The following is a 17886-nucleotide window of genomic DNA, read 5'->3' on the forward strand; positions in this document are numbered from 1 at the left end:
GCTTAGCCACAGGCCAAAATAAATGTTACCTATCCTGACACCTTAAAGTCCTACTTACAGAGAGTATGGCAGTCACCAGCAAGCAAAACAACACATGGATTAATTAAATATTTTTGAAAAATAATACTGAAAAGTAATTCTGAGAAGTGGATTTTCTAGGCATTTGTTCACAGATCCATGCGAAAATCAAGGCTAAGAACAAGTGATTGTACTTCCTCTTTGTTACAAACCTTTCTTACAAAGCCATAAATAATCCATCTTGCTGTGATAGAGTTTCAGCAAAGATAACTGTGCCTCAAGGACAGAAAATACTTGGTGTGACACTATTTTCCACAAGATATCTATTATTGTAAAGGTGTACAATGCAAACAGATTTACACAGATGTTCACAAATAGTCCTTGAATCTCCTCAGTCTCTTTCATTGTTCCTTTTGGAACAATGAGATAGCATCTCATTGTTCCAAAAATTTCTGAGTCTTTACAGGCCTGTTTCAGTATAATAAAGAGAAACTGCAAAAAGGTCATGACCTCCACCCCCACAAGTAAAATAAGTATATTAATAATTGAAATATGTCCTCTCCATTGTCTCAGCAGGTGATGATGGAAAAATTGTTGCACACATAGAATAAAAGCTTTCTCAAAACTTTAGAAAATAACTGGCTTATTTTTATTTTATTTGGTAGCAAGCTATAAATAATATATATAAAAATAAACTATGCCCACCTGAACTATTATTAGGCTGTAATTTTATCCTATCAATTCTTAAAACCATGCTGCACAGGATCCTTTTTCATGGTTTACAACCTCAGAGGCAACCCTCTGGTACTTGCCTAAAGGTTGCTTTTTATTCTCTATTTAGAACTAGTTCAGACACAGAACTTTTCTCAAGGTTCTACATACCATCCCAAACAAAGAAAATACCCAGGTTTATCATTACAGACTTAAAACTGCAGCTATTCCCAGATGAAAATATAAATATTAAAGAAGATTCACTGCAAGATTTATGAATATGCCTGAGAAACATTACACTTGAAATGATCTATTCTGTAAGATACCTACATCTGTAAAACAGGCAGAGCCTCTGAAGGATCTAGAATGGGAGGGTATGTTATATCAACCTGAACAGCTGGGTATCTTTGCATTATATGTATATTTCCAAGCACTGCATCTTCTAGAAAATTTTCCACGTGGGGAAGTCTTGCTGTACCATTTGAGTTGAAAACGAGAGGAGAATGATGCCCCACATGTGAATTAGATCTTTTGTAGATAATGAGTTATCTCCACCTTTTTTTATAAATCCATTTTTCTCTGAACTTTTCCTTTTCTCCCTCTCTTTACCAACTGCGGTGCTCTGAAAGCAAATTGAAGTGGAAAGAATATACTCTACTGGGTATTTCAGGGCAGATCATATCACTGAAGCAAATAATACCTCTAGAGACCAAATAAAAGATTAAACTGCATTCAAATATAGACCTGAACCCTATGGTTGTTTGGGAAACATTCAAGATGACAATTTCTAGACTTCAGAAAGAAATTATTTAAAGGTTTAAATACTGTTTGTGGGCCATTTTTATTCCAACTAGCACTTACTAGTGTCCTTATGCTGTTTTTATACCCAGTGCTCAAGCAACTACTTCTCCTTTCTCCGTTTATTCCCACCCCCATTCACTTCCCTCGGCAAGATAAGCATCCCAGCATTTACAAGTTTAGGAATGCAGGTGGCTGAAACAAGCAGGTGGAAAGAGGGTGGATTGGGTTGAATATAAATGTACAACAGGTGCTGGGTTTCTTATATATGTTAGTTATCCTGGCAACAAAGAATTTTGACCAAATAAAAGATAATACATGCAAGTTCTTTTACTTGCTATGTTTTTGCCAAGCTTTTAATGAGATTGGGCCTGCCTGAAAGTATAAAATCAGGAAAGTGTAATGTTTTACCTGCAGAAAATTACTTTACACCCTCAGGAAATGAAATTCTGATCCTTTTGAAGTCAGCATCTTTTGAAGAAAGAGAATACATGGGGATGAAATACCTTGTCTCTAGTAGCTTTTGTACTTTGGGGGTAATTTGAAAGAAACAACAGGCAAGGAAGAATCTATGCCTCATTTATTCTCCCTATAATTGTGTTTAACCTTCTGCATAATAAGGTATCAGTAACTCACAAAGGATCACAGGATTACATCTGTAATTTACAGTTGGACTAAACTCCCTATAATCAGGTACAAAAATTAAAATCTGAGTCAAGAAAAGAATGTGATGTGTTTGACACTAGGGATTCTCCTTGATGGTCAGTTCATAGCACTGTGAGCATAATTCAGCAATATCTAGACTCAATTGAAGCATATTACTCTGAAAAAAAGTATTACCACTGCTTGTCTTTTATGTCATAAATTGCCAGCTTTCTGGGGAACACCTTAGAAAGTAGGAGTGCTGGTTTGAGGCCACTACCAACTGTTCACACTGTCAATAAAACTCCATAAATATGTTGCTCTTAGTAAAATATATTTTTTCCTATGGATTTTTACTGTGTACAAGTGTTGAAGGAAAACAATCCTACCAGAAGCACAAACCTAAAAAAACCTGATGATGCCAAATGCCAATCTGTTCTGGTACCTCAGTTTACATCTTAACTTAATGAAAGACCCCTTATTTTAAAACTATAGTACCATGTACAAGATCCCTGAAAGGAATGCAGCTAAGTAACAGCAAGCTAAAAGGTATGATAAATATTTGTTTGCCCCTCTGGTGGCAATGTTTTGTATTCATGAAATCATTAATTAACATCTCTTACATGGGTGAAATTTGCATTGCAGGACTTCTGAGGGGGACAAAAAGAGGTAATTTTCTTTTAAAGAATATATACAATTATTGTTGCGGGCATCACAATGCATATGCTCATTACTGCCTAGTTTAAAAGCTTCTAACCTATCCAGAATACTCCAAATTTCCAACAAACTACAGCACTCATTTAGGTAGCACTAAAAGAATGAGTAAAACAGCACAGTCTGGGGCATGTCAACAAAGAGTTGATGACTTAAATGTATCCAGTGGTAAATTACCTTTGAAAGGTCTCCAGCCTCCAAATAGAAGCAGATAACAAACACATTCCATGTAACCCAAAGGATCAGCCAGACAGCATACTGTAGGGAGGAAGAGAGAAACACAGAATTAACAATTCCACTCTCAGCTGAGTTAAACTTCCTTAGCTCAATCCAAGAAAAAAACAAGTATGGTGCCTATGAATAAAACTGTTACACATAAAAGAGAATCATAAATAAATTCTTTCCTTTCCCTGCCACAGTGTTGAGTGACCTAGTGAGTACTCAGTCACACCAGAACATCTGCATCTCAGGAAACAGTTGATAAATCTGACACTTGAATTTGAGACTAATCTGTATATCTTTCTTTATGTTCAAATGGGTAATGCTACAATAGAGGGGCATGTAATATCAATTATATTAGTTATTATTAGTAGTTGTTATATTATTATATTAATTATATTAGAAATGCAGAACTCATAATTCAAATATAACCTACTAAATAACAGCCTAATTGAACTAGCACTAGATTTTTTCAACACTTCAAATTTAGTCTCGATAGACCAAGCATATATATAACTTGAAGAAAATCTATCTATCTATCTATCTATCTATCTATCTATCTATCTATCTATCTATCTATCTATCTATATCTATCATCTATCTATCTCTCTATCTATCTCTCTATTTCTGAATTATTTCTACAAAATATGGGGGAATGTATTCATGAATCTTGCCTCTATTAATTTATTTTGTGACCTTCCAAAGCACAGTTCATAATTATTCAACACCTTCAAGAGGCAGACTGACAGATTCTTTGGGGGTTTTAAATTTTATTTTAATACTTTTTCATTTTGTTTTAGAGTGTACAGGAGAAATGCTAATATTTAAGCAATATCTGTTCATTGGTAGTTGTCAAATGTCTTATTCATGTATCTGATGGGAGTAATGGAATACATTTTTTCTCTCTTTCTGTCCACTATTCTGCTTCTGTTTTATATTCACAAGACCTTATGTGCTAGGATGGGAAAGTACATTCCCCTGCTGTAATGCTGGAGGATCCTGTATAATAAAGTTTGACCTGCTGTTGCTACTCTTATCTAATGTCTGCATTTAAGAATTTCCCCTGACAAATATTCCATCATCTAATAAACTTCAAGATCTTCAAACATTTTTCTGATGGCTATTGCAGCCATTCTCTAGTTCACAATTCAATTCCACGTGTTTGTTTATTTCATTCTGCAAGGCCTTGCGTACATGTGAAGTACGACAGCAATAGGACACCATTCCCTACCTGTTATAGCTGAGAGCTGCTTTCTCCTTTTATACCACCACCCCACTCCTCACAAGTATTTACAGGCTTACTCTTCATGTCTTGTGGCCTTTCCTCCAAACAACATTGATTTTACAAATCTGGAAGGTGTATTTTCTGCACACCTCCATGTTGTTCATATTCCAAATAAGCAGACTATATTTTGGAGTGTATGCTATCCATTCCATACCAAAAATTACATGAAAAAACTATTGTTTGTCATGAATTAAAATCTCTTTCCCTTCATTCAGTAACAACATGTGCAGGATTCTTCTTGCATCTCTCTTGCATCACACTGTCGATTATTCAACATGACATTTTCAGCCTTATCTAGACATTGTGAAAATAAAACAATTCTGCCATTTCCCAGGATCTAAAGTGAGACTATATCCAATATGACCAAAATTTAGAACTGTTCTAATTTTTTATTTTTATAGAATAACAAAATATTTTCCAGCCAGCCTAGCTTAGCTGGACCATGTTCAGATTTTTAAAAGTTATGATTAAAATAGTTTTTGATTTAATGGAAGCTAATACAGCTACAAATGTTTGAATTGCTTTATACAGAAGTATTTTCATGTATTTAAAGCATACTAACTACATATACTTTATAGGTCAGCTCTTTCTGGTCACAGATGACAGATTTATTTAGGTCAGGAGAACTCTCTGGAGGTCACCTGCTCCAACCTCTGCTCAAAGCACAACCAGCATGGATCAAGTTTTGCAGGGATTTTTCCAGTTGAGGTCAGAATATCTCTAGAGATGGCCCAGATAATCCACATCTACACTTTGAATGCAGACTGCTAATAAAACTTTGGAAAATAGGAACTGAGTTCAGTTGGAGAATCTTAACACTTTTTTTAAAGTAAAACTTTGAGACCTTAAACATATTAAGCATTTTATTTTCCTATAGCTTTCTCACACTATACCCCTCTTGACATGTAACATGGAGCTTTATAACTACAAAACAACAGAAGAAAACATTAATTTAGATTCAATAATCTTAACTTAGCTTTGTTAACCAAATTTGCAGCATTCTAACTTGTTGGTTTTTGTCAAATACTGTAATACTGTAATGCTACATATTCTCATATAGATAATAAAAACACTCCTTCTGACACATGAAGATAACTGGATTTCTTATAGTGAAAATTCTAGATACTGCATTTGGAATGATTTCTCAAAAATACAAAATGTGCAGTTTCTGTTGCCTTCAAATTATTTTGTGCTCCAGAATAATTTTAACCAAACTGGAGAAAATAATACAAGCAGATTTGAAGATACTTTATCCACAAAAGTTTCAGGAAAATGGCTGTACAAATGAGAATAGACACTATTAAGTCCTTATACAGAGAAAGACTTACAAGAACAGCATTTATCAATCAACATGAAGGGGGAAAAATGTGGGAGAGAGAGACACTGGAAACCGGGTTTCATTAGGTCGGCTGTTCATAGTACAGCATGTCCCATTGAATGTAAGCAACAACTGATTAAAGAGCTCAACATGCACAGGACATTCAACAGAACATTGCAAGGAACTTTAGAACTGTTTGTGCCAGCAGAGAACCTTATTACATGAAGAAACAAAACTTTTCTTTTTCACTTCCAAGTTTATCATCAAAAAACTGGTGCATTTATCTGCCATATAGACACACTCTTTTAACAAGAATCTCTTTTTGGATTACAGGTAAGGCTAAAAATGTCTTTTTAAAGTATGTTTTAAACTTCTTCCTTTTGAAATGTTGTAATAATTGAATTCTGTGGATAAACATTCAGTTTAGTTGTCTTGAAATACAAGGATGTTTCTGCTTCCCATTGCTTCTTATTTCAGAGGCTTCAGATGTAGCACATCTCTTATCTCTGCATTTTAACTCAAGCAGTCATAAATGCCTCTTGTTTTCTATGTGCTTCAGCAAACTGTTGAAGAAATTCAGCACCAAAGGTCTGTGACAGTGAACAAATCCCTCTGACACTCTATCACATGTGTCTAATTAGAAGCATATTTTATAAGAGTTCTTCAAAGGGCTACGGCTGTATTTTTTTTCTCATATGTGGGAGTTCAAGACAGCAGATATGATCTGACAGAAGCCATCACAATGCTACAGCAGTCACATAACAGCAAGACAAGAAGTTTGATGAATACACACTTGACCAAGCAGGAGATACTAAGAAGGGCCACAGCAATGACAATGAAGTTTATTATTTTTATGGAGATTCACGCTGGAAAGAGGTATAACTAGAAGGTTAAGACTGAATACTTGAATAGTAAACATGAATTTATAACTCTCTGCAAATAATTTTGAGAAGAATTAGTTATGCTATGGTTTATTGATACTGTGTATACTTGTACCTGTACTTAGAACCTGTACATTTCTCTTCACACTTCTGTCAAAGTTGGCTAAGTTACATTACCTAAAATTTACTAACAGGGAAACTGGAGGTCAAAGAAATTAAAACACTTCACTTAATAATTAAGCCAAATGGAAAAATGATCACAAGAGAACAAGAAGCAAAGGTTCATGCAGGCCACAACTGCTTTTGATATAAACATGGTCAGCAGAGGTCACATCTAATATTCTTGTCACATTTTGCCTGGAGGAGAAGTATGTCCCATACCTTTCAAGCATAAATAGTCAGAAACTCTGATATCTCTGAGTATTTTAAATTAAAGCATTATTTTTTTTTCCCACAGAACTTTACATGGAATTTCTCTTGCTCCCAAATTCTTTTCTGATTTGTGAGTCACTTACCAACACATTTGTCTGAGGGATACATGGGCCGAGACCTACATTGTGCAATTCAAAGCAATTTAATTGTTCTTATGATTAATGATTTGCTATTTATTTTCTTTTTAGAAATTTACATTACATTAGTTTCAGATTCTTCCAAATCTGAAAATATTCCTCAAGACCCTTCTGTGCTACATCCAGAAAAAAGAAACTGAAGTAATTTCTAAAATTATAATTACTACCTTTACCATAGTGATTAAATATGTGATTGTTTATGCTATCTGGACGACAGTAATTGATTTGTTCAAAGATTACCTTGAGCTCAGCATGTCTAGGAAGAGCATCTCTTTCCAGCAATGCAGTAAGAACTGCCCATAATATAATTATCTTTTTTTCTAAAATTATTTTCCCCTAATTTACTCAGTATATGAAGATATATCACATAGAAATACAATTTAAAAACCTATATTTTCCCCATCAAATATGATAAAAAGTGATATTCTCAATACTTGGCATCAATATACTAGCTCTGCCTCTTGTTTCCATATGCTGGGAACTGATAGAATCACCTGGATTCCCCTGTGAGAAGTCCATCTGAAGCAGAAAGGACATCAGTCTACAGTGGGACTTCATGTGGCTGCTTTGTATGCATCATCATCTCTGATTTCATCTGCTCTATGCATTTTGCTGTTTCCTTCCTATTCCCATTGCCTGAGGTTTTTCCTGGAGAGCTGTTGAGGATATGGGCAGCACAACATGGTGGAGAATCCAGTTCTAGAACCCAGCAGGAGCCACACATCCATGGGAAGCTTCCAGTGCAGAACAGGATCAGAAACCAGCTCCTGACTCCAAAGAGGAATCTGAAGTCAAATTCTCACCCAGCAGAGATTCAGGCATGAGGATCAGATGTTTCAGGCCGAACTGCTGCTCTCAGGAACCTAACACAAAGAGCAACCATGCTCTGCTTTTAATGATTCAGATGAAAGTCTTCCCTGCCCAGCAGTTATCTATAGGCCTCACTGGAAAAGAGCTCAGGGCCAAAACCAGTAGTCTTGACAACAAATAATATTCCTGGCAGCAGAAGATTTTGTGCAACCAGTTCAACTTCAATTAATGTTCATTGACTGTCCTGAATGTACTGGGAAGCTCTTGCAGAATGACATAATCCTCTGATTTTTTTCATTGCTTGTTGGTTGTCACAGCATGCAGCTTGCACTAGTTTTGCTTGGCTGAATTATTCCTTTCATTAAGACTTTGATATTTCTTGCTAGGTTTTATTTCTTTTTCATTTATTTTTAATCATGGCTATAGTATCAGAGCACTGTCCATCCTTGTGAGCATCTGCTTTTAAGAAAATGTGAATTGATTCCGTAGCATCCATTTTGAGTTGCTGTAGTTTTCTCTCTCAAATTGCAATGACAGTCTAGTTTTCTGCTTGTGCTTATCAGGGAATTCTTTAACCAATTGGCATTGTGATTCCTTCACTCTTCAGTCTTTCATCAGTCACACATTTATGTATTTTTTTCTCCTTTCCTTTGTTCCCTCAGATAAAAATCTGACTGATATTTTATATCCTTGTCATTACACTTTAGTCATTAGTGTCCTCTGCCAAGCCTGACTGAAAGATGCTGAACTGTCATGTGCATCAGAAATGGTCACTACCAAACAGAAAATCGCTGTTGGAATGGTTTTTTCCTTCCTTTTGGGCAATAAGTTCTTGCAGATATAGAACAAATTCTGCTTAAAATTTCTTTCCAGAGGCTTCCATACACCCCATGGCTATGTATAAACCTTCAAGCTCCTTGAACTCAGTTATAAGCCCTGATTTTATATTATTTATTAACTCTATTTTTTTTTGATGTGCATGAGAAGAATTAATAAGCATAAAAGACAGGAGGAAAGTTGAGGCATCTTCTTGTCAGGTCATAAATGGATAAAGGTATAGCCCAGAGCCCAGTACATTGATAATCATATCAGGGCTGCAGTCAGCCCTCAATCTACTCATAGCCAGGGAGTTCTAGCTTGAGTAGGACTCACTTGTCTTCTTTCTTTTGGCTGTTCCTGTTTTGTTCCCTCCTCTTTGTGCCAGAATTATTCTGGGTACAGAAAGCACAACAGAGATTTGCTTTTTGTTTTGAAGACATGGCTTCAGCTCCTTTTACATAAAATAAGTTGAATTTCTAGGGAGCACATTACTGTCAGAGTAGTATCCATCTGCCCACATTTAGATGTCTGCAATGCAGATGTCCTCCTCTGAGCAGCATCTAGATTCCCATTACACTCCATTCAGAAGAAAGGCACTTTCAGGGCTCGGTTCATTTCCCAGTGTCTGACACAGATCACTCTACTCTTGCTATCTGGAAAGCCTAACTTCTCAAAGGCAAAATTCTCAGTGTCACAGAGCCCATTAAAAATCTTATACTGGAGACAAAGAATAAGATAGTAACACTGCACTATGCAGATATATGCTCCTTTTTACCCCCACATAAACAAGACCAAAGTAATTTAAGCATCACTGGGGTAAAATATCACTGATGGGCTGTTGAAGAGACATGTTCTGAGAACTACTGTTGCTTATATCCTACACTTCCTGATGGCCCACTAATGCTTAATCTTGAATCGTTCATTTGTTCATTTCCTGTTTCTTGGATTCACAGCTCTTTATATTTTAGTGTAAAAGATTGAGAAAAGTGGTTTTTGGTATTGCATTACTTTCATTTCTTCTTCAGCTTCTAAATCGGTGTCTAACTATACCACAGAAGATATAACCCACAACAATAAATGACAAACTTCCATTCCAGGAAACCATGAACAACACTGGAGATGTATCAGCCCATTCATGCAGCCTTCCTGAGGAAGATCTATAACATTTTCTCAGTGTAGTCACTCTATTCTTACCAATAATAATAATAATAATAATTTATTTCAATATGATCCTGTAAGGGTGAATGCCCAAAATGTAGAAGAACTTAGTTTCACTGTAGCACTGTTCAGTCAATCTACTGTGTTTCAATAGGGAGTTACAAATAGTCTGGATCCTCAACTGAATTGAATAGGTACTTTTAAAAAAGTTTTCCTTAAAAGGACAGTATTTCTGCCATTCTTCATCCAAAAGGGGAGCAAAGAATTTTTCTTCCTTTCATCTCAAATCTTTTCTTCTTGTCTTGGTTAGGGCAATTTTTTTGTTGTTGTTGTAGGTTTTGGTTTTGTTTTTTGCTTTCTTGTTTGTTTTGTTTTTGGAGGTTTGGCAGGGATTTAGGTTTCTTCTGAATCAATACGTACAATTCTTGAGCTTTTTAACAAAAGTGTATTCTATGTATAAAGAAAGTAAGGTAAGGAAAAAAATTTAACTGGACATATTTATTTTATCTTTTGACATAGCAGTAGAAATTTAATTGGTTTGGCTTCACTCATCATTCATTTCCTGTATATCTTTGATCACATCTTTGCTGTGAAACATTGATCAGCAGGCAGTAACTTCAAATATCTGAATACTCAGTGTACTGCAATACATTACATATCCAACCAGCTGCAGACACGAGTATACATACATACATTCACAGATGAACTGATATTTTTCTTCTTATGTTATTTCCATACTTTTTCAGTATTCTTCTGTTTGTAGAACAGATTATAAAGTCTCTCAATTTAGAAATCACTAATTAAATGTAAGTAACAGGAAAATGATAGTTCTCATTTAAATATAAATCAAAAGGCTTTCTTTATAACAGAATTCTTGCTATAGCTCTATATTTCAAGACATGACTTGAGCTGGTTACACAATAGTCAGCCTTAAAGTAGAACTGTTTTGAACCTTTCTTAACATTTCTGCTTCAATTCCAACATTAATCTACCAGGATCTACCTCAAGAGCTTGTAGCAGTAGAAATCAATGGTATTTGAGATATAAAAACTTGAAATAATGGCTTTGAAATGACATTATTTTTTGACCAGTTCTAATCAGCTGTTAAATTTATATCAAAGTTGGCATAGAGAAAAAAAAAATAGAAACCAAAATGATGTGACTTTGTCATTTGGTTCTTCAATTACAGGGCTAGAAATATTTTGAAAGAATTTTTTCAAACTGTACCTTCTAGAATACTCCTAAAATACTTAGCATTTCAAGACCTGGATTTCCTCAGAGGTATTACATAGTTATCAGTGCAGAAATTGTATTCACAGGAATCCAAACTACTTCCAATAGTTATATATATTTTTATAAAACAAATTTTAGTAGAAAATTGCAGGAATTGTTGTGGTAAAATTCCACTGTAACTTGTAGCTTCCCAGGACATTTTACCAATTAATTCCCAATGAAAAAGAAACATAAACAAGATCATTGGATACTATAAATTGCTTTATTGAAGGCTTCCTCTAAAAGCAAATACTACTATGAAATCACCACATTGCAAAATACAAAAAAAAAAAAAAAAATCCACAAATTTAGCATGAAAGTGATAGGTGGCAGAATGGTTTTGTACATACAAGTCTGCCCCAATTGTTAAGAAATGTTTGAACATGTGCTCAAGAGGATGATGTAATTGCTTTTCTGCAGACTATGTGAATGCTGCCTTGCCAAGAAGTGAGATTGCTACTTGCCATTGCCCAGTCCAAGGATCACTCTGCTAAGAGGCTCTGCTGATGGTGCCAGTTCAAGAGGCCACGCTGATGGTCCAGCCCCTCTGCAGGGCAGCAGTGCTCCTCCATGTGGGCTCTGTGCTGTGCCCACCTTGCCACATGCCTGCATTCCACCCAGGGTAAACCAGCTCACCAGCTGGGCACCACTTCTCCAGGCCCTTTCCAGCCTGAGGCAGTCCTAGGAGGAATCTGCCTGCTCTGCTGAGTGGCCAGCCCTCAGTAAGAATACTTTCACTTCCTCCAGTTTGAACTGGACAACATGTAGTGAGGAAGGAAAGGTGTTCTTGTCAGCTAAAATAAACATAAGACACATATCCTCACTGTAGTGAGAGAGGCTTCTCGCTGGAAAAGTGGGAAGCTGTAATTTGCTTCAGACGTTAGCAATTGATGGAGCTAGACATGTATTGACTGTTTCCTTGGTGTCTCTGGGCTTTTCAGAAACACCCAAAAAGAAAAATTTTGATTATAATTCAATCATTGAACAGTTTATTTTAATGGAACGTTTAGCAGCTGTTCCCATTTGAATTCTCTATTAAAAATACAAATCAGGACAATCAGAATTCTTTCAATGTTCATTTTTAACAGAGTGCAAAAAATAAAATCAATAGCTACTGTTGCTAGGAACAGAAGTTTACTGACATTTATTTAGATTCTTTTATTGATGCCTCAGTATTTGAGTGCCAACTACAACTATTTATAAAGGGAATCCATCTCCCTCAGAGAATATACCAAAATTCTTGCTAAAACTAAACCTAAGCCATTTATAATACTATTTTTTTGATAAATTGAAATGCTTTTATTCAGCTTTCCAGGTATTGTTTTCTCCCTTCAGCTTTCTTTGGCTTAATGCCTTAACAGACAAAGTCCTGAGGAACCTGGTGGTTGAGTCCACAGAGCTTTGAGTGTGGTCTTCAATGTTTATATTCCAAAGGAGATATAACTGTAACGAAAGATTTACCACAGGAAAAAATAAATGAGGACCATCAAATTCTTTCTTGCCACTCTCCAAACTGTTTATTACATCACAATTTTAAAGAAATTCCTTAGACCACTCTGAAATTTCATAAAAGATATTGGGATGTGTCTAAGATACTAGGAGACTTTGTGTTTCAGAATTGCAGAATGGAGTGCATAGGCCTTCAAAGTCACTGGCTGGCAACTCTCTTCTGGGAGGTTGGTAGCTGCCTTGAGAGTACCAGTCAATGGCAAAGGTCACTTCCCATTCCTTGGCGGTAACACACAGAAACTGGATCTGCAGTGTTTACAGCCAGCCATACAATGGAGCCAGACTGAATTTTGTTCAGGAGGTTAAGAGAGTTGGAGGGGATGGAGCCAAGTTCTGGAGGCACATAACCTAGCCTCGTGGAAGTGTGTGGGGAGTGCAGGATCAGACACATTTTCCTTGTGTAGGGGGTGTATACCTGCGAGAGCGTCACTGCACCCACCTCCATGGGACGGACTCTCGGAGTGAGTCTAATGAACAACAACAAAGGGAGAGAAGACAAAGAACACTCTTCCAATTCCCTTCTAGTAAATCTGATGGGCAAGACTGCCTGATTTGGCAAGATCAGTATGTTTTAATACAACATGGGGTTTTTTTCAGTCTTTTTCAATCCTGAAGGATTGAATTAAACGAAAGAGTAATCTGAAACTTTAACAATGAATGTAGATAGACAAACATCACTTTCAAAAAGAGGATAAAATAAAAAAAGGGACTTAATTTTCTAGTTTCTTCAGGGAGATTTAGGATTGTGTTTGCCTAAAAAAAAACCATTTTGTGCTGAAACCAGACAGTGTATACTCAAAGGAAGTACTATTTTAAAAGCATTTTCTTTATCAATAAATCAATCTCTGATTTTTCTCAAATCACCAAAACACTTTACACTTTGTTTGCTCATTGGATTAATTAGGGCCTTTCTCAAGGAGGTTTATACCTGACTGTGAGCAAATTTGCTCTGCATTACTCAGGAAACAAAGAAAGTTCTTCTCTTAGATGATATTAGGGAAACTGCCTTTCCCCTCTCTTTCAACTTGCATCAAAAACACACTAGCTAAAAATATTCTATGCCCTAGGTTTTTGCAGTTCTGAGAAGAAACCAGAGATTAAATCAGATAATGTTGTGGTCCAGCCCTCTTAATATACATAGACTGGTCAAATTCTATTTCCCTAAATGTGATATGATCAAAGAATAGCATAATGTTCTTTATTCATGCCTTTGAGAGGCTTTCTTTCATGGCGTCAGCTCCAAATCCTTTTATTGGTAATATTATGGTAAATGTATATCTCTGATTGTATTTGATTTTCTTTCTCTTAAGTACCTGTTGCTTCTCTCCTCTGAATATCTCAAATGTCCTGAAAAATGCTTTCACCTTCTGGAATTTTTTTTTTTTTTTTGCTTAGTTTTGGGTGAGAATATGCAGCTGTTTAGGGCTGGAAAAAGTTATTGCTATTATTTCCTTTACTGCTAATCTTATTCCAAATATCTTCCACGTCAAGCATTCACAAAAAAAATCCCTATAATTTATAAACACACCAGAAGAAAATTTCAAACACCATTCAGCACTAAGGCTGGCATCTCTGTAACTACAGATGCAAAAAACTCGAGACATTTAATCGTTAAGACATCACTGACTGGGAAGCCTGCCACCAACATCCACACTTGATGCACATACATTGTCTTTTGGCTCTCTACAGCTATGCCCATCTGCTTCGGTGGCATGGTGCCTGCTTATCAGCTAGTTGGACGATTCCAGTACACAGAGGTGCCAAAAAAAGGTTTTACATGGGTAGCCTGCATAGCCACAAAAGTGCCATTTCTTTTGTAGGAAGAACTGCTAGAGCTGAGATACTAATAGACTATGTCTTTGTGCTTTTTTACTTTTTTTTTTTTTCACTCACTGAAAATGTGTCTTGCCATCACCATTTTTGTATCTCTTTTACAAAGAAAAATATGGTACTGGGAGTGAAACAGAATAAAAGCAGATAAGACACTGATGAACAAAGCCGCTATGAAATGAAATGAGAGTAGGGCAGGTTAGAAGTATAGATTAAGTATTGTGCACCATATGCCTCAAATTCAAAGGAAAAAAAAATAAAGCAAAAATACATACTCACCCCATTTTACAAAATTTGAAACCAAGATAGCTTTGTAAATGGAATTGGATTAGATTGAGAAGAAAGTAAACAAATTATTATATGAAACCATAGAGCTGAGATAGAAAAACAAGCCTAGTTTGTCCTAAAGATATGGCACAAAATTCTGACAGAAATTTAAACATCATTTGTTGGTTTTGTTTTCAGGACCAATGTTCAGAATAGATATTATTTCAATCTAAGGCTGGACCTCATATTCTTTTTATAACACTTACAACTGAGCAAATTGGAATCAAAGATTATTTAAGCTTTAAATTAAACAAGTCTTTAAAAAAATTATTGAGAAATACATGATGAGGGAATTGAACTGACTTTCAGTTCAGATGCATATGAACTTGTCACGTAACATAAATAAAATCAACTGCAGCATGATTTCTGATGTTAGAACATTAGGAAACACAGCAAATATAGTCAAGAAAACTAACAATGTGACTGCAGGTCCATAAGCTGCCTTGAAACATCAGATTACAGAACTTTGTTTCCCTTTTGTAGGGATATTTGGTAAAATGATTCAGGGCTTTTTCCCAACCCAGCTTTTCATTCAATTCTTTGATTCTTACATATCTTTCTTGACATTATGACCTATGCACAACTCAGATGGAAAAGCATACACATTATTTTGATAAACACTCACTGCTATACAGATCCTTTCCCAGCCCTTTTCAGTAAAAGTAAAAATAGCAGGTTGTTGAAAGGATGATAGCTGAAAAAAACTATAAGAAGGTAAGAAAGGTCAGCAGTGAAGGAATAAACAGCTGATACTTCAAATGGGTTGGGAATATATCCAGATGTCAAGATGGCATTCGATGACATTAGCAATGAAAGGCATGGTAGCTTGCACATTGAGGCAAAAGAGCCATGTGACTTTCACTGGAGCAACCCAACTTGCCATGCAAAATCTGAGCATGGCTGAGCCAAGGAGCTTTGCCAGTGCCCCCAGCACTGCCACATCAGAGAGTCTGTGATGACAGTTTTATGACAGGAGAAAACAGCATGACAAACTGATAAATGTGCTTGGAAAAGCATTGGCTTTTTTAAGCGACCAGACTGAAGTATTCCAAATTCTGGAAGATATAATGAAAATTGAACGGGTTTCTCCTGCTCTCCAATTTAATTTCAAAGTGCCAGAAAGAGTGCATACTCCACCAGGTACGTGGTAATGAGTACTGAAACAACCAGTAGGAAAATGTCATTTTTTAATTGCTGCTGTCTGAAAATCAACAAGATAATTTTGTGACTATTGAAAAATCTTGTATCTGTGCAAGCTAAAGTTCAGGCTTATCTTTCATGCTTGAATTAAATTTGATTATTCTGCTGGCCGGATTGTTTGCATATTTCAAAAGTATATTTCTGTCCAAGCACAAAAATATATTCCATGCAAAGATAAAAATTAAGAAAAAGAGGAAAAAAGGTGTTTCAAAGCATCCAAAGGCAAGTTAAGTAAAGTCCTGGAAAACTTAGAAAAGAATGAAAAGTTACCCATGATAATTTACATCAACATCCAATTTTTTTTTCATGTGTCACAGTAGAGGTTCACTGGATATTGCTGTTCAACACTTATTTTTGCCTTCATCACCCAGTCCATATTTGTGCTTTATTTATTGAATATCATGCAAATTCACCCGTTTGTTGGATTTTCTTAGGCTAGATGACTTACTGTAGCTTCTGAGTGTATCTTAAGCATGGAATACCTTCCTAAAGCACTGCCTGGGCAGGATAATAGTTATTAGTCCCATGTTAGAGATGAGACGTTTCTGCCACAAATGAGTCTGGGATGCTGAAGGCAACCACATTATTCATTACCAGTGCCAGAAAACCATGTTGTGCACTAATAAGGAGATGCTCACTTTGATCACACAATTAAAGACTGTAGCATAATTCAAAAACACAGGTGGCTAAATAAAGGTCACAGAGGTAGTATCAGTTTTAGAAGTTTCTCAGTCTTGGATGCTCCATTTGCAGCTTTAATAGACTCTTGCTCCTGTGCTTGAAAAAGCGTAGGTGTAAGCATTTTCTCAGCTGCACTGGTACTATGGATAGTGGGTGTTATGCAGTCAAGTAGCCACAGTTAATAATGTGTGATGAGCAGTGTCTTCCGCATGAGTTGATAACAGCTCCCAGATGAGTCTTCTGTTAATACATAGGTATAAATACTTCTATATTATTTAAAGGACACACTGAAAACAAAAAGAAACCCCAAACCACTGTTACACAGAGATGTTGATCAATGCATGAGCCATTAGAGACTCTCAGCCTCTTAAAACAAAACTGTGCCAATCCAGGCAACAAAATGACAGAAGGCAACACCCTACCACACACAGTTATATGGACTAGAGGCTTCTGTGCTCTGCCCTCCCCTTTCTCCCCACACTGAATGATGGCTTCCTGCCACACCACTGGTGTGAAGGTCTTCTTTCTTCTCCCTTCTACAAAGGTGCCAGTTGCCTGAGCCAGGAGAGACATGGATTGAGTAAGAGCCTGAGGAGCCCCCAGGGTTCATCCCTTTGTTCAGCTGGAGCAAAACAGCACTGTGGCTCAGTTGCAGGGTGGATGGCTGCATTCTGCCTCTCTTGCCTAGAGTTTGTTGCCATCCCCTGACTTGAAATCCCTGCCCATTCTAACAAATCTAGATGAATTTGCAATGAGGATGAGGGACAACCTGAAATGATGCCCTGAGGCATCTCTTCCCTCCTTCTTTCTATGTCAAATGTCACATTGACTTTGCAAGAAGGAAGTCTTAGAACATATTTATGTAACAGCTGTCAAAACCCAAAAAAAAACCTTCTTGGTTTTGTTTTTGTTTGTTTGTTTTTAGTTCCATCGATATATATGATCAAAAAGGCTGAGTTGTTTTGACGGTAACATAATAAATAGATTTGGGCAAAACTTTAGTTTGAAGGGTTTAAATATAGCCTGTTCATAAAAATGGTTAAATATCAAGGTTCTGTAATGGAAACTGCTGATAAACACTTATTACAAAACCTGACTATCACTCTGGAAATCATTAAATAGATA

General features: G+C 36.2%; 1 protein-coding gene across 1 annotated transcript in view; it reads right to left on the bottom strand.

Annotated features, from left to right (window-relative positions):
• Nucleotides 1-17886, bottom strand: part of NKAIN2 (sodium/potassium transporting ATPase interacting 2) — a 286503-nt gene that overhangs the window by 243089 nt on the left and 25528 nt on the right. The window contains exon 3 of the mRNA XM_033512926.1: nt 3061-3141. Within this exon, the coding sequence (XP_033368817.1) occupies nt 3061-3141 (81 nt within the window). The remainder of the gene's footprint in view (nt 1-3060; nt 3142-17886) is intronic.

This window comes from Parus major, chromosome 3 (assembly GCF_001522545.3).
Source record: "Parus major isolate Abel chromosome 3, Parus_major1.1, whole genome shotgun sequence".
Taxonomy (NCBI): domain Eukaryota; kingdom Metazoa; phylum Chordata; class Aves; order Passeriformes; family Paridae; genus Parus; species Parus major.